General features: G+C 52.8%; 2 protein-coding genes across 10 annotated transcripts in view; both read right to left on the reverse strand.

Moving 5' to 3' along the window:
- Positions 1 to 46: 46 nt before the first annotated feature.
- Positions 47 to 6,519, reverse strand: LOC137600962 (tropomyosin alpha-3 chain-like). 2 transcript variants are annotated; one of them, XM_068322895.1, is made up of 9 exons: positions 6,238 to 6,518; positions 4,415 to 4,541; positions 3,871 to 4,004; positions 3,652 to 3,769; positions 1,942 to 2,012; positions 1,423 to 1,498; positions 1,250 to 1,312; positions 775 to 844; positions 47 to 642 (listed from the first exon to the last, which is right to left on the reverse strand). In XM_068322895.1, the coding sequence occupies exons 2-9, from the start codon at positions 4,532 to 4,534 to the stop codon at positions 560 to 562; spliced, it is 735 nt and encodes a 244-aa protein (XP_068178996.1). In that variant the 5' UTR covers positions 4,535 to 4,541; positions 6,238 to 6,518; the 3' UTR covers positions 47 to 559. The 2 variants fall into 2 exon arrangements, with proteins under 2 accessions (XP_068178996.1, XP_068178997.1); XM_068322896.1 differs by lacking the exons at positions 47 to 642; positions 775 to 844 and adding an exon at positions 1,023 to 1,164 and having other exon boundaries at positions 6,238 to 6,519.
- Positions 6,520 to 6,887: 368 nt separating this feature from the next.
- The window catches only part of LOC137600946 (rho guanine nucleotide exchange factor 2-like), a 17,945-nt gene continuing 8,086 nt past the window's right edge, over positions 6,888 to 16,746 (reverse strand). For 2 of the 8 annotated variants that reach the window (XM_068322868.1, XM_068322866.1), the window contains 20 exons: positions 16,297 to 16,459; positions 15,652 to 15,719; positions 15,287 to 15,350; positions 15,043 to 15,175; positions 14,848 to 14,951; positions 13,700 to 13,843; positions 13,083 to 13,333; positions 12,870 to 12,995; positions 12,309 to 12,426; positions 11,987 to 12,235; positions 11,835 to 11,911; positions 10,919 to 11,091; positions 10,340 to 10,407; positions 9,757 to 9,981; positions 9,475 to 9,668; positions 9,331 to 9,372; positions 9,052 to 9,126; positions 8,661 to 8,951; positions 8,178 to 8,331; positions 6,888 to 8,094 (listed from right to left, as the gene is read on the reverse strand). In XM_068322868.1, the coding sequence (XP_068178969.1) occupies positions 8,045 to 8,094; positions 8,178 to 8,331; positions 8,661 to 8,951; positions 9,052 to 9,126; positions 9,331 to 9,372; positions 9,475 to 9,668; positions 9,757 to 9,981; positions 10,340 to 10,407; positions 10,919 to 11,091; positions 11,835 to 11,911; positions 11,987 to 12,235; positions 12,309 to 12,426; positions 12,870 to 12,995; positions 13,083 to 13,333; positions 13,700 to 13,843; positions 14,848 to 14,951; positions 15,043 to 15,175; positions 15,287 to 15,350; positions 15,652 to 15,719; positions 16,297 to 16,459 (2,769 nt within the window). In that variant the 3' untranslated portion in view covers positions 6,888 to 8,044. Of the gene's footprint in view, positions 8,095 to 8,177; positions 8,332 to 8,660; positions 8,952 to 9,051; positions 9,127 to 9,330; positions 9,373 to 9,474; positions 9,669 to 9,756; positions 9,982 to 10,339; positions 10,408 to 10,918; positions 11,092 to 11,834; positions 11,912 to 11,986; positions 12,236 to 12,308; positions 12,427 to 12,869; positions 12,996 to 13,082; positions 13,334 to 13,699; positions 13,844 to 14,847; positions 14,952 to 15,042; positions 15,176 to 15,286; positions 15,351 to 15,651; positions 15,720 to 16,296; positions 16,460 to 16,649 lie in introns of all 8 variants that reach the window. The other 6 variants (XM_068322867.1, XM_068322870.1, XM_068322864.1 and 3 more) reach the window with 6 other exon arrangements.

Raw genomic sequence — 16,746 nt, forward strand, 5'->3', positions numbered from 1 at the left:
GTGTGTGATGCTGGTTTCTCCTGAGCACAGTGAACACAACACGATGGTGTGTTAAACGCTAAAACAACAAACCCGTCTTTTGGGTTCAGTGTCGATGCTTTTATTATATAAAATTCATGATTTCAATCACAGTGATGACATCAGCAGCATCAAGGTGAAAACGTTTCCTGCTGTCCTGTGATTGGCCCCTGCTTTACCATATATGGCAGTGGAATGCATCATTTAATTGGATACAAAATAAATCATCGGCCTCTGAGACATTGGCACTGATCAATGAATTAATCAAGATTTAAAGAGGCAAAGAAAGCGATCAGAGTAAAGACAAACCGTTCAAACACCCAGAGATTAATGACTCGTTAGTTTTTAACAAAGGAATGGCAGGAAGTGGGGTCAGAGGTCCAGTCTATAAGCTCCGCCTCCACCGTGGCGAGCGTGAAGCCGGGGGAGGGGAGGGGGGGACTGAGAATCACTCCACAGAAGAATGAAGGGTTAAAGAAGATGTGTGGAGTCCTTTAGAGGGGGGGTAAGGATTGGGGGGGGGCAGCTGGTGGGCGGAGCCTCAGAAGCTGTTCAGCTCCATCATGTACTGGTCCAGTTTGCTCTGGACCTCCAGTTTGGTTTCGTTGGCCTTGGCGACTTCGTCTGGAACACAACCAATCCTCAATCAGTCCAGTAGATCCACTTCCTGTGCTCTGCTCCATCCTGATTGGCTGCTCTAACCTCCAATCAGCTCCTGCTCTGCTCTGATTGGACAGTTTTCTGATACCAACTCACCTTCCAGTTTCTCCACGGTCAGCTCCAGTTTGGTCACGGTCCGGTCGGCCGCCTCAGCGCGCTTCTCCGCCTGAGACAGGAAGTCAGGGCGCAGACAGGAAGTCAGTGCGCAGACAGGAAGTCAGGGCCCAGACAGGAAGTAAAGGCGCAGACAGGAAGTAAGGGCGCATACAGGAAGTCACTGCGCAGAGAGGAAGTAAGGGCGCAGACAGGAAGTCAGGGCGCAGACAGGAAGTCACTGCGCAGACAGGAAGTAAGGGCGCAGACAGGCAGTCAGTGTGCAGACAAGAAGTCACTGCGCAGACAGGAAGTAAGGGCACAGACAGGAAGTCAGGGCGCAGACAGGAAGTCAGTGAGCAGACAGGAAGTAAAGGCGCATACAGGAAGTCACTGCGCAGACAGGAAGGGCGAAGACAGGAAGTCAGGGCGCAGACAGGAAGTCAGGACGTAGACAGGAAGTAGCGGCAGGTCTCACCTGATCCAGCTTCTCTCTCAGGACCCTGATGGTCTCCTCAAACTTGTCCTCGTTCACACTGTACTGAATGACAGAAGAAAACAGCCAATCAGAAGCAGGCTCCTCAGTAACAGCCAGGAAGCGCGTGACATCATTGCTCTAGCTCCGCCCAGTAGAGTTCCTGGTCCTCCTACCTTCTCAGCCTTGGCCTCCAGAGACTTGGATGAGTTCTGGAGACACTTTAGGTCCTCCTCCAACAGCCGACACTTACTGAGGGTCAAAGGTCACAGCAGAGAGACAGACAGACGGGTGGTGTCAGACAGACAGGTGGTGTCAGACAGACAGATGAACTCATGCAGAGGTGACAGGAGGAGGAGCTGAAGCAGCAGCTAAAGGTCAGAGGTCACGGGATGCAGCAGGAGGTCAGGGGGAGGAGCTGCTCTGACAGGTGGGAGGAGCCTCTCAGTACCTGGTCCTCAGAGGCCTGCAGAGTCTTCAGTGATTGGTCAGAGCTCCTCAGCTGCTCCTCCAACCCCCGAACCTTCCTGTCAGAGAGACAGGTGGACAGACCGGAGAGACAGACAGACCGGAGAGACAGACAGACAGGTCTCCATGTCAACCAGCAGGAAGAGGAAAGGTGTTGTTAGTGAAGCAGCTGCAGGTTTTTGGACACCAGCTGACTGGTTGCCTAGCGACCAGTGGGCGTGTCTCACCCTTCGGCCTGTTCAGATCGGCACTCGGCTCGCTCCAGATCCTGTTCCACCCGGGACAGACTGCGGGCCACCTGCAGGGGGACAGACAGGCGTCAGACAGACAGGTGTCAGACAGACAGGTGTCAGACAGACAGGTGTCAGACAGACAGGTGTCAGACAGACAGGTGTCAGACAGACAGGTGTCAGACACAGGTGTCAGACAGACAGGTGTCAGACAGACAGGTGTCAGACAGACAGGTGTCAGACAGACAGGTGTCAGACAGACAGGTGTCAGACAGACAGGTGTCAGACACAGGTGTCAGACACAGGTGTCAGACACAGGTGTCAGACAGGTGTCAGACAGACAGGTGTCAGACAGACAGGTGTCAGACAGACAGGTGTCAGACAGACAGGTGTCAAACAGGTGTCAGACAGACAGGTGTCAGACAGGTGTCAGACACAGGTGTCAGACAGACAGGTGTCAGACACAGGTGTCAGACAGACAGGTGTCAGACACAGGTGTCAGACAGACAGGTGTCAGACACAGGTGTCAGACAGACAGGTGTCACACAGGTGTCAGACAGACAGGTGTCAGACAGACAGGTGTCAGACAGACAGGTGTCAGACAGACAGGTGTCAGACACAGGTGTCAGACACAGGTGTCAGACAGACAGGTGTCAGACAGACAGGTGTCAGACACAGGTGTCAGACAGACAGGTGTCAGACACAGGTGTCAGACACAGGTGTCAGACAGACAGGTGTCAGACACAGGTGTCAGACAGACAGGTGTCAGACAGACAGGTGTCAGACACAGGTGTCAGACAGACAGGTGTCAGACACAGGTGTCAGACAGACAGGTGTCAGACAGACAGGTGTCAGACAGACAGGTGTCAGACAGACAGGTGTCAGACAGACAGGTGTCAGACAGACAGGTGTCAGACAGACAGGTGTCAGACAGACAGGTGTCAGACACAGGTGTCAGACACAGGTGTCAGACACAGGTGTCAGACAGACAGGTGTCAGACACAGGTGTCAGACAGGTGTCAGACAGACAGGTGTCAGACAGACAGGTGTCAGACAGACAGGTGTCAGACAGACAGGTGTCAAACAGGTGTCAGACAGACAGGTGTCAGACAGGTGTCAGACACAGGTGTCAGACAGACAGGTGTCAGACACAGGTGTCAGACAGACAGGTGTCAGACACAGGTGTCAGACACAGGTGTCAGACAGACAGGTGTCAGACAGACAGGTGTCAGACACAGGTGTCAGACAGACAGGTGTCAGACACAGGTGTCAGACACAGGTGTCAGACAGACAGGTGTCAGACAGACAGGTGTCAGACAGACAGGTGTCAGACAGACAGGTGTCAGACAGACAGGTGTCAGACACAGGTGTCAGACAGACAGGTGTCAGACAGACAGGTGTCAGACACAGGTGTCAGACAGACAGGTGTCAGACAGACAGGTGTCAGACAGACAGGTGTCAGACAGACAGGTGTCAGACACAGGTGTCAGACAGACAGGTGTCAGACAGACAGGTGTCAGACAGACAGGTGTCAGACAGACAGGTGTCAGACAGACAGGTGTCAGACAGACAGGTGTCAGACACAGGTGTCAGACAGACAGGTGTCAGACACAGGTGTCAGACACAGGTGTCAGACAGACAGGTGTCAGACAGACAGGTGTCAGACAGACAGGTGTCAGACAGACAGGTGTCAGACAGACAGCCCACCTCCTCGTACTTGAGCTCGGCGGTCTTGGCGTACTCGCTGGCGTCTCTCAGCTGCGCCGTCATACTCTCCATCTTCTCCTCCTCCTGCAGAACCCGAGTCTCGATCACCCTCTTCCCCCTGGGGGTGGACGGGCAGTCAGACAGACAGGTATCAGACAGACAGGTGGATCGGCCCGTGGCCCGGGCGACCCCAGAGGGCGACCCCAGGGGGCGTCTGACCTCTCGCTCTCGTCGGCCGTCTTCTCCACCTCCTCCAGGTCGTGCAGCGCTCTGGTCAGACGCTCCCCCACCACCTCCAGCTCCTCCTCCTTCAGCTCCAGCGTCCGCTTCACCTTCCCCAGCTCCAGCTCCACCTGCAGCCCCCCAGGAGGAGTGGTGACACCAGTCAGCAGGGGGCGCTCTGGAGCACAGAGCCCTGTCCCCAGGTCCCGCCCCCACGCCCCAACACGCAGCAGCCGCTCAGGCGATAACACGCCTGCTTCCCGCTGATAAGCCCCCACACGCCCGACAGAGGGGAGGCGGGGCCTCAGCTGGACTCCAGCCAATCGTGTGGAGGCGTGTGGACAAACGGGTCTGAACGCGCCTCAGGACCAGACGCTCCGTCAGACGGGAGGCGTCGCTCCGTCAGGGTGACAAGGGGTTAAAACAACCCTGTGATGTCGTAACGTTCCAGAACAGAGCAGGAGCCACGCCCACATTCCTGTGTGTTCCTGGCATGTGACCCGACCTGCCGTCCCCCCCCCCCCCCCCCCCGGGGGCCTACCTGCTCCGCCTTGCTCCTCTCCTCCGACAGATCCTTCTCCAGGCGCTCCGTCCGCAGCTCCGCCTCCTCCACCTCCTGCTTCAGCATGGAGATCTTCTTCTTCACCACCTCGATGTTCATCTTCAGCCTGAGGAGAACCAATCAGAGCCGATCAGAGCCAATCAGAATCAAAAAGAACCAATCAGAACCATCAGAACAAATCAGAACCATCAGAACCAATCAGAACCATCAGAACCAATCAGAACTAAACAGAACAAATCAGAACATAATAGAACCATCAGAACCAATCAGGACCATAATAACCAATCAGAACCATCAGAACCAAACAGAACCATAAAAACCATCAGAACCAAACAGAACCATACAGAACCAAACAGAACCATAAAAACCATCAGAAACAATCAGAACCAAACAGAACCATAAAAACCATCAGAACCAAACAGAACCATACAGAACCAAACAGAAATATAAAAATCATCAGAAACAATCAGAACCATCAGAACCAATCAGGACCATAATAACCAATCAGAACCAAACAGAACCATAAAAACCATCAGAACCAAACAGAACCATCAGAACCAATCAGAACCAAAAAGAACCAATCAGAGCCATCAGAACCAATCAGAACCAATCAGGACCAATCAGAACCAACAAATGAAATCCTAAACAATAGAGTCATATCTGAGCAGTTAGCTAACATGCTAAAGTCACGCCCTATCCTGACAGTCCTGGCTCTGATTGGTCGTAGTTGTTGTTATTTACACATCTGATGTTAACATCTAAATGTCTTCTGATGCAGCAGATGTTTCCATGGTAACACGTGTGTCCGCCTGAAATTCAGTCAGTAAACATCAACACAGGTGTCTCACTCTCTGCTGTAAACATCAACACAGGTGTCTCACTCTCTGCTGTAAACATCAACACAGGTGTCTCACTCTCTGCTGTAAACAACAACACTGGTGTCTCACTCTCTGCTGTAAACATCAACACAGGTGTCTCACTCTCTGCTGTAAACATCAACACAGGTGTCTCACTCTCTGCTGTAAACAACAACACTGGTGTCTCACTCTCTGCTGTAAACATCAACACAGGTGTCTCACTCTCTGCTGTAAACAACAACACAGGTGTCTCACTCTCTGCTGTAAACAACAACACAGGTGTCTCACTCTCTTGTAAACAACAACAGGTGTCTCACTCTCTTGTAAACAACAACAGGTGTCTCACTCTCTTGTAAACAACAACAGGTGTCTCACTCTCTTGTAAACAACAACAGGTGTCTCACTCTCTTGTAAACAACAACAGGTGTCTCACTCTCTTGTAAACAACAACAGGTGTCTCACTCTCTTGTAAACAACAACAGGTGTCTCACTCTCTTGTAAACAACAACAGGTGTCTCACTCTCTTGTAAACAACAACAGGTGTCTCACTCTCTTGTAAACAACAACAGGTGTCTCACTCTCTTGTAAACAACAACAGGTGTCTCACTCTCTTGTAAACAACAACAGGTGTCTCACTCTCTTGTAAACAACAACAGGTGTCTCACTCTCTTGTAAACAACAACAGGTGTCTCACTCTCTTGTAAACAACAACAGGTGTCTCACTCTCTTGTAAACAACAACAGGTGTCTCACTCTCTTGTAAACAACAACAGGTGTCTCACTCTCTTGTAAACAACACAACAACACGAACGTGACCGTGGGTCTCGCGCCAGACGTCTCGCGCTGTCCTTCCTGTCTACTTTAGCACATTAGCACCTGATGCTAACAGCGGGCCAACGCCCTGCTAGCATCACAGGCTAGCTCAGGCGCGAGCGTCGGTGCTCACCTGTCTGTCGTCAGCGGTCAAACCTGCGGCTCGAGCCCGTCTGCTGACACGTCACTTCCCGGTGGAGCGGCTCGCGACACGTTAGCAAAGCGGCTAGCTGGTCACTCTGACACGGAACCGGCGGCTCGTGTGGCTCTGGACCGGAACACGGAGGCGGGTTCGGGGTGCTGGTCCGGGTCCGGGTCGCGGTGCTGTCGGTCCGGGTGACGGTTCGTCTCGTTCAGACAACTCCCTACTCAGACTACACCCTCTTCCGCGTTCTGGTCGCTCTACCGGATGTGACGTCAGAGCACCTCCGTTTTAAATTATTTCCAAAATAAGAGTCGGTCATGACTTTACCGTGACTGGAGGACTTCCGGTGTGGATTGTCTGATTCGGGGGGGGGCGGGATTCGATGTGACAACCGTTACCAATGGTAGCGTGTCCTTAACCCCCAAAACTCTGTCTGACAGGTCAGGGGCGTGTTTAAGTTTATTAACCGACCAATGAGAAGAGAGGTGAGCCGGACATAGAGCACCATTCACAGGTGATTCAGACCCGGTGCAGCAGGGGGCGCTGTGGTGTCAGGTGTGAACGTTTCCTCCTCCAGCTCACAGGGAACAAACAAACTGACGCTGAAATAAAAGAACGAATGAATCCAGGAATTTGAATTAAACATGATTTTTTAATGATTTCGTAATAAAACCATCTGATTGGATCAACGATCAACACAAACACAACATCAGGAACATCATCACAAAGTTCAGTCGGGTTCTAAACTACATGGAGGGGAGGAGCCTGGAGCCACCGATCCAATCACATCAGGAGTCGTCATGGAACAACCTGATTGGTCAAAGTCGGGTGCACGCATTTCACGTTGGATGTTAGCTCCTCCGACAGACGCGCTGCCGGCTAAGAGGAGGAACCGCCTCCATTACCCATTGGACAGTGACGAGCATCGAAGGCCACACCCCTAAAGAGATGTGTAAAAAAGAAAAGGCAGCTGCTGTCACGTCGCCATGGCAACGACGCTACATTAGCTTCAATTACGTAAACTGAAGATCAGGACAGTGGCACCATGACGACGCCAAGCTGATCACAGAACAGCTTCAGGTTCTACATGAGTAGCGCAGAAACATGCTAAAATGCTAACATGCTAACAGACAAGATCTCCCTACGGTGAGGTCATGTTTCTGCTTCCTATTTCTTTAAAACATCACTGGTTGACTCCTCAGTGATACAGTATACCCCTGCCACGCCCCCCGCCACGCCCCCCATAAGCTGCCCGTGAGGCGTTTGTCGTCTTTTATCTGATCCCTTCAGCTGACCATCTTCCTGCTGAGTCGTCGGTTTTTGGCGTCTTTTGGTTCCGGTCGGGTTTAGTCAATCTGAGGACGATAAATAATCTGGACTCTACGTTAAACCACAGGTTTAAACGATAACGGTTTCAAACGGTAACAGTTTCCGACGGTAACGGTTCCACCAGGACAACAGAACCCACCGCAAACACCTTTTACAGCAATTCTTCTAAATACAGCAGGAAGCGACTTCAGCTGACACATCCAAAGGCTTTCTGGGTAATTTGACCACTATTATGACCCAACATAGAAAATCTACTGAAACAATTTAGGCCCCGCCCCTGCGTCCTGAGTGGGGCTCCAGCCAATGTCATGATGTAAACAAGGTTATGGTTTCTAACCTAACAGCAATAAAACGACAATGGAAGTCGGATTTGGTCTAAACAGGAAGTGACATCGTCTCCAGCTCCAGATCGACGTTAAAGTCCAGCAGTGACATCACCATGACGTCATCAGGCTCAGGGGTGACGTTAACTGGGATCAGTGCCGCACTCGCTCTCCTCCGGGATGTCCTGCAGGTCTGAGGGGTCAGAGGTCACAGGTTACCATGGTGACAAGGATTCCGATCAATCATCTTTAACGTTTCCATGGAGATGAGATGACCTCTGGGGCTGTCCGAGCGAGGAGAGATCCTCATCACTTCCTCCTCTTCCTCATTTCCTTCCTGCACACCATCCAGCTGGTCGTCTGGTTCCTGGCTAGCCAATGGGGCGAGGGGGCGGAGCTCTAGTTCCCTGCTGCCACGCCTCTTGCTCCCCTGCAGAGATCAATCTCTTAGCTTCATTCATCTTATTTAATTTCAAATTTATGTTTGTTTTTGTTCGGACTCAAGCCGTTTTGATGATCCGGGTTTAGTTAATCCAGGTTTAGTTAATGTAGGTTTAGTTGATCCTGGTTTAGTTAATCCAGGTTTAGTTGATCTATGTTTAGTTGATCCTGTTTTAGTTGATCCAGGTTTAGTTAATCCAGGTTTACTTAATCCGGTTTAGTTGATCTATGTTTAGTTGATCCTGGTTTAATTGATCCAGGTTTAGTTAATCCAGGTTTACTTAATCCAGGTTTAGTTGAACTCATCACTTGACCCACCTGTTCTCCCTGAACACGATCAGTGACCTCTCCATTACTAATCCTTTGGCTGTCTGGGACCGCCCCTTCTCTGTTTGGCTCCTCCCCCCGCAGACGTAGGCGTGTCACTTCCTCCTGCAGCAGCTCCACCTGCCGCCGCAGCAGCACCGCCTCCCCACTGGCGTCCAGCCCCGTGTCACGTGACATCGATCGGCTGAGGCGGGGCCCGGGGGCGGAGCCAGGCGCAGAGGAAGGGATAGCACCGGTTCTAACCAACAGCTCCAAGATTGAGTCTTGACGAATCACAGCAGCCTAGGGGTGGAGTCAGTTAGTAAAAAAGACAAGCAGGAGGCGGAGTTATCAATCGTCACTGATCATTTATAATCAATATGTAAATAAGCTGCTGCTGTACCTGCAGGGCGTGGAGGTGTGTGCTCAGGCTGACCAATCGCTGACGGATCTCCTGAAACAACAGGAATCCAGTGATCTGATTGGTCGAGAAACGGATGCATGTCAGAAAATATTCCTTCATTTCACGACGGCTCTCGTTTGATTGGACAGCTACCCGTCCAGGTGGTTACCCCCCAGCCAATCAGAAGCCGCTTCTCTTTTATTTTTACAAACAGGAAGCCAGTCTTTGCCTTGTCGCCAGGACGGACTCCGCCCCCTGCAAACAGGAAGTGTTTGTTACCTGGTTCAGCGTTCGCTCCAGCAGTTGGTTCCCGTTGTTGTCCTGAGGAGACACAGGTTCACGTTAACCAATAGGGTCACAGCAGGAGAGCGCCTCACTTCCTGTTCCGGGAGGACGACAGGAAGTAGGTCTGAGGCGACTCACCTTGGAGGTTCTGTTCTCCACCGACCCGTTGACAGAGGCAGAACCGCCGTCTGAGAGACAGACAGGAGACGTGTCAGAGGGCGTGGCCCGGGTGTGTCTGGGGGGGTGTCTAGAGAACTGGGGCGGGTCATGTGACTCACTGCGTAGCTCCTTGAGGGCGTTGGAGTTCAGCAGCAGCTCCGTCAGTCCGTCCACTAGAAAGACAGAAACACACATCCAGGTAAACCCACCAGGCCACGCCCAGTCAGGCCACGCCCCATCCCCTCGGCCCCGCCTACTCACCCTCACTGATGGAGGAGGTGAGGAGCATCTCGGCCTGGGGGGCGTGAGGGGTGTCGGCTCTGAACAGGTTCCTGCAGCAGGAGGCGGGGCTCCTGGAGGCGGAGCCTACGGGGTCCACGCCTCCGTCTTCCTCTTCTCTTCCTGTGGCCTCCATCAGGTCAGAAAACAGAGTGACGCGCTCCTGCAGGAGCTCCAGAACCTCCCGGTCCTTCTGCTGGATGTCAGCTGCAGGAGGAAGAGGAGGAGGGGGAGGAAGAGGAGGAGGAAGAGGAGGAGGGAGAGGAGGAGGAGGAGGGAGAGGAAGAGGGAGAGGAGGAAGAGGAGGAGGGAGAGGAAGAGGAAGAGGAGGGAGAGGAGGAGGGAGAGGAAGAGGAAGAGGAGGGAGAGGAGGAGGAGGAGGGAGAGGAAGAGGGAGAGGTAGAGGAGGAGGGAGAGGAAGAGGGAGAGGAAGAGGAAGAGGAGGAGGAGGAGGGAGAGGAAGAGGGAGAGGAAGAGGAGGAGGAAGAGGAGGAGGAGGAGCAAAGACCACATTTAAAAAAAGAAAGGAAACAACCAGGAGGAGGTGATGAAGGAGGAGCTGTACCTCTCAGTCTGCGGAGTAAAGCTTTGTCTTCAGTCTCAATGAGAGGAAACACGTCTCTGGATGGACAGCTGGACACAAGACGGACATCAGAGAACTACAAAAACTACAAATAACTACAAACAAACCAAAAAGTACAGAAAAATACAAAAACACTACAAATAACTAAGACTATAGAAGACTACAGGGTCCTACAGGGCTCCTACAGAGCCCTACGGGGTCCTACAGGGCCCCTACAGAGCCCTACGGGGTCCTACAGGGCTCCTACAGAGCCCTACGGGGTCCTACTGGGCCCCTACAGAGCCCTACGGGGTCCTACAGGGCCCCTACAGAGCCCTACGGGGTACTACAGGGCCCCTACAGAGCCCTACGGGGTCCTACAGGGCCCCTACAGAGCCCTACGGGGTTCTACTGGGCCCCTACAGAGCCCTACGGGGTCCTACAGGGCCCCTACAGAGCCCTACGGGGTCCTACAGGGCCCCTACAGAGCCCTACGGGGTCCTACTGGGCCCCTACAGAGCCCTACGGGGTCCTACAGGGCCCCTACAGAGCCTTACGGGCCCTGCAGCGCTGCCACCTCACCTGGCGGCCGTCTGCTGGATTCGGCCCATCCAGGTGCGGCGGTCGTCTTTGGAGACGGCGTACAGCTCGTACATCTCTGGGGGGGTGGAGGCACTGATCAGGTACATCCCTCGCTCCTGATTGGCTATGTTCCTGACCAGCAGGTTGTTCAGAGACACCACTGGAGACTTGTCCTGTGACAGACAGGGAGAGACAGACAGGTGTTATCTGGACTGGATGAGGTTCTTGGGGGGTAAGGGTTAGTCCTGGTCCTGGGGGTTTAGGGTTAGGTCTGGTCTTAGGGGGTTAGGGTTAGTCCTGATCTAGGGAGGTTAAGGTCAGTCCTGGTCTTGGGGTCAGTCCTGGTCTTGGGGTCAGTCCTGGTCTTGGGGTTAGTCCTGGTCTTGGGGGGTTAACCCTGACAGCGGGGTCGACTGTCACTGGCGGTGTGTTTGATTTGATTGCCTCTTCGTCTCATCAGGTCAGGGTCTCGTGGAGCCAACCAATCATGAGTGTCTCTGACCTCACCCCCAGGACCCGCCCCCCTCTTCAGGGACTTGAGGAGACATGTCAGCCTTCAGGGCCAAGACTTCTGGTTCAGTCCCAGATCTCCTGACGGGACAGGCCCAGAACACCCCAGGACGAGGCTCCAGTCTACGTTCTGCTGACTCGTCCCTGTCCTGGAGGTGTGGTCACTCTGAAGGTGAACCAGACCCACCAGGAGTTCCTCAGCCTGGTCCTGTTAACCAAGACTGACCAATAAAATGAGGAGTGGATCCAGGAGCTGGGTTGGCGCTAAGAGGAGTTCGCTAAGGTGGTCCTGGGTCTGCTTTGGACACCCCAGTGGTAAACGATGAAGCTGAGATAAACATCACACCCCAGAACACCTGGAACCCGCAAACCACCAGGAGGCGCAGGTGCGTTGGGTTGGACTCACCAGTGATGCGAAGGTGAACTTCTGGTCTTTCTCCTGAAGAAACACCAGGATGTCTGACATCAGCAGCACCTGAACATCTGCACACAGGTTAGCAGCTGTTAGCAGCGCCCAGCTAGCAGGGCGTCATGTGACCGGGTGATGAAGACTCTTACCCTTCATCCTGGAGCCCTGCACCTTCCAGAGCAGCGAGCCCTCGTGGATGAGCTTCCTCCGGAGCAGCTCTCCTCCTCTGAACAATCCGCCCCCGTGGACCTCAGCGTGGGCCCGGGGGTCCAGACGGGCCTGGATCTCCTGCAGCCTCCTGGTGCGGTCCAGCTCCAGCACCTCCTGGTCCACCGAGCCAATCAGCTCCTTCAGGAGGAACAAGGCCTGGCTCAAGGCCTGCGCCTCCTGCTCGTTCCCTGCAGACACATCAGCGACCTTCGGACCTCTGGCTCAGGACACATCGGGGGTCAGAGGTTAGAGAGCGGTTACCTTTGGTGTTGTCGAGGATCCTCTGGATGAGGACGGGGTACTTGGTGAGTCGTTGGGTCACCAGGAGGATGCACTCCTGGACGCCATGGCGACGCAGCAGTGGACCGCGACAGGCACGCTGGACAGAAGGACAGAAAGTTTCAACCGGAGTCACTCCAGATCAGCAGGGAGACCCCGAAAACTGAGGTCGGGTCAGACAGGGGGTCAACAAAGTCTAGACTGGGTTTACGGCTCGGACAGGATTCTAACCAAATGTGGCCCCGGCCCAGGGGCTATCAGACGGGGTCCAACAACTAGACTGAACAGCCGGTCATGGTTGAAGCTGATTGGACGACCCGGGTCGTATTGAGTGGATAATGAGCCTCACCTGAGGCTCAGGTGTTGGTTCAGGGCCTGTCTGGTACCGGTCTCACAACTGGTCTACTCTGAACTGTCAAACCTGAATCAGGTCTGTACCACACAGACTCCTGGTCTAAGTCAGGAGTCACACCTGAAACAGTCTGTGGTTTTGGTTGTGGTTCTAGTTCTGATTGTGGTTCTACTTGTGGTTGTGGTCCTCACCCTGATGAACTGCTGCAGTCTCCGGTCCCGGGTCAGAACCTCTTTGTAGAGCTTCACAGCTTTCGGGTGTCGACTGCAGAACTCGGCGTAGAGCTTCTTCATGTCGTCTGCAGACGGTCCCGAGAACTAAAACCAGAACCCAGACAGACCTGGTTCACTGACGGACACGCCCGGTGGACACACCCGTCCCGGTCCAAACCGGTGCTGCCTCACCTGTCGCAGCAGCAGGTCTCCGATCCGGCGGACGGTGAAATTGGTGGCACTGCCCTCCACCAGCCCCTCCATCCGGCGCCGGAGCAGCTCGGACAGGAAGTTGGAGTGAAACTCCAGCAGCTGGTCCAGGCAGGGGAAGATGGTGTGGACCACGCCCGCCTCCAGCAGCACCTCCTCCAGCATCCCCCGCCGGTACACGCCCTCCATGATCCGCAGGGTCCGCACGTGGTGGAACTCCGTCTGGATGAGCTCTGAGAGAGAGACGGGATGTGAGACAAGTAAAAGGTATCTATCTATAATCTATCTATAATCTATCTATCTATAATCCATCTATCTATAATCTATCTATCCATCCATCCATCCATCCATCCATCCATCCATCCATCCATCCATCCATCCATCCATCCATCCATCCATCCATCCATCCATCCATCCATCCATCCATCCATCCATCCATCCATCCATCCATCCATCCATCCATCTATCTATCCATCCATCCATCTATCTATCTATCTATCTATCTATCTATCTATCTATCTATCTATCTATAATCTATTTATAATCTATCCATCCATCTATTTCATGTTCAATAATCGCTGATCGGGTGATGTGGTTACCGTAGATGACGTCCTGCTGCTTGATCAGGTCCTTGTGGAGCGTCTGCAGGAAGCTGGGCTCCACCACCACGCTCCAGCTGTCCGCCTGGATGCAGCTGCCCTCCACCTGCAGCTCCTCCAGCAGGGGGCTCCACCACCACTCCCCTGAGCACCACAGGGACACGGCATGACAACACCACACGCTGCCACCCCATCACACCACACCTCCAGGTGTCTCAGGTGAACGCCCGAACCCATCAGTAATTACAGCTAGTCCTCAACTTATGAACATTCGAGCTACGAACGTTCAGAGATACAAACAAATGCACTTCACCATATCCAACTATCGTCCCACAGTTCCTCTTTCTGCCACAGCCCCCTGGGGGCAGCACCACTGCGTTCACGCAGCTCCAACACTCACCCCCCCTCTTGTTGTTGTTTGTTGTCTCTGTTAGCATCTCAGAATGTCAGGCTTCCTACCTCAAACACTTTACTGTTTATCATGATGCTAAAGCAAAGGCTGCTGGACATAGTGGTAGTGGAGACCATCTCTCTGATGACAACTCTGACTCTGACCACTATAACTCCTCCTCCTTCACTCTAAAGCTAAGCTACGTGCTACATGCTACATGCTACAGTATCTACAGTAAGAATTAAAAGTCTATCTTAAACTGTTTCTGGTCAGTCTGAGGGAATAGAACTTAAGTATTTACAGTAGTACTGACATTACTGTAGTATTTACAGTAGTACTGACATTACTGTAGTATTTACAGTAGTAACGACATTACTGTAGTATTTACAGTAGTAATGACATTACTGTAGTATTTACAGTAGTAATGACATTACTGTAGTATTTACAGTAGTACTGACATTACTGTAGTATTTACAGTAGTAATGACATTACTGTAGTATTTACAGTAGTAATGACATTACTGTAGTATTTACAGTAGTAATGACATTACTGTAGTATTTACAGTAGTAATGACATTACTGTAGTATTTATAGTAGTAATGACAACAATTCAGCTAACAAACATCCTCTATGAACCAGCTGGTAGGCTGAGGCCTATCTGTTCGTATATTGAGGACTACCTGTACATCTAACATGATCAGCTGGTTCTACCCTGCCTGCAGCGCCCCCTGCTGGTAGTGGACACGTCTTAAACTGACCCTCGTCCGTCAGAGACTCCATGGACAGCGTCCGGCTCCTGAAGTTCAGCGACTCGGTGGACTGAGACAGGATCCTCCTGAGACCCACAGACTCTTCACTCACCCTGGGGAGACAGGTAGACAGGTAGTGAGAGAGACAGGTGAGACACACAGGCAGAGACAGCCAAGCAGAGCCAATCAGAGCCCTGGACTCACCCTGAGATGTTGTTGGTGGAGACACTCTTGGCGAGCGAGAGACCAGAGCGAACCCTCCTGGACCCCAGCAGAGACTGACGGAGACTGTCGGAGGGGTAGATGGCCGAGGTGGGGCGCTCCTTCATCATGGGGGCTGTGGACAGAGAAGAAGAAGAGCTCCTCTTCATCACCTCCTTTCAGAGGAAGGTCGGTGGGTCGGGTTGGACCCGGTTGGTTGTGGCAGGACGACGGACAGGTGACTCACTTTTGGTCCGCAGGGCCACGTTCTGGAGAGACGAGCTGTTCCTGGACATCGCCAGCTTCTGCTGCTGTTGGAGACGGACAACAGTGTTACAATAGAGTAGAACCAGTAGAACCCACTGGTAGCAGAACCAGAACCCACTGGCACTGGTACCAGAACCCACCGGTACCAGGACCACGACCCAGTGGGCTCTGTTCTTTCTCCAACCAAGACAGTTGATGAAATGAAATCCATGAAATCAACTTTATTTACAAAGCATTTATAATCGACCAATCACAGCAGAACAGACAGCTGAGTGGGTTTGATCAGCCAATGAGCATCAGCTGTATGAACCCATGAAGGGGGCGGGGCTTACACATCCTTCGTACCTTCTGCTTCATCTTAGCGCAGCTGGCAAGACTGTCTCTGCAGCGGTTGTGGATGGTGACGTTACAGGCTGAGAGACAGACAGGCAGACAGGTTAGCGTTATTTCTAATCTATTCATTGGTCAGTTGTATTGATCAGGTGATTAGTTCAGGGACACATAGGTGATTAGTTCAGGGACACATCAATCAGATCAATAGTTATGTATGAACCCATCTATCCCTCCATCCATCATCTCACACGTGCCCCAGTTCTCAGGGTTCACACACACACACACACACACACACACACACACACACACACACACACACACACACACACACACACACACACACACACACACACCACACACACACACACGTTAGTGTTGTTGTTTACTCTATGTTTGTGGATCCTCATGTAAACGAGAAAGGAGGGTGTGGCCACAGGTCAGAACAGATGGGAGATAATCCCTCCCCCCAACAGTTGCACCCTGAGTGTGTGTGTGTGTGTGTGTGTGTGTGTGTGTGTGTGTGTGTGTGTGTGTGTGTGTGTGTGTGTGTGTGTGTGTGTGTGTGTGTGTGTGTGTGTGTGTGTGTGTGTGTGTGTGTGTGTGTGTGTGTGTGTGTGTGTGTGTGTGTGTGTGTGTGTGTGTGTGTGTGTGTGTCACCGGGGCAGCTGAGGGCCTCCTTGGCAGTGATGCTCCTGTTGCAGGAGGAGCAGAGGGTGGTGGAGGAGACGGTGAGGGAGGTGAACAGGTGACCGTGGCTGGACCGCGCCTCCCGCTCCCGCGCCTCCTTCTCCCTCGCCTTCAGGCGCTCCTTCTCCTTGTTCTGGAGGCACAGGTGACACACATTAGTGTGGAGGCACAGGTGACAAAAACATTGATCGATCTGATCGTCACCCCCCCATTCGTCACCATCATGTGACTTTTTCAAAGTGAAGGAGTGGGGCCCAGAGAGTCTAACGTGAGTTCCTGTTTGTAATCGGCTATCCAATCAGACGCCGGTGTGAGCAGCTGACCTCAGACCAACGCCATGTGTGACCCCAGCAGAACGGCCCCCTGGGAGTTGGAGTCCACATCTGACCTCTGACCCGTAACCAGCTGATCCAGACCTGA

This window comes from Antennarius striatus, chromosome 9 (assembly GCF_040054535.1).
Source record: "Antennarius striatus isolate MH-2024 chromosome 9, ASM4005453v1, whole genome shotgun sequence".
NCBI classification, from domain to species: Eukaryota; Metazoa; Chordata; class Actinopteri; order Lophiiformes; family Antennariidae; genus Antennarius; species Antennarius striatus.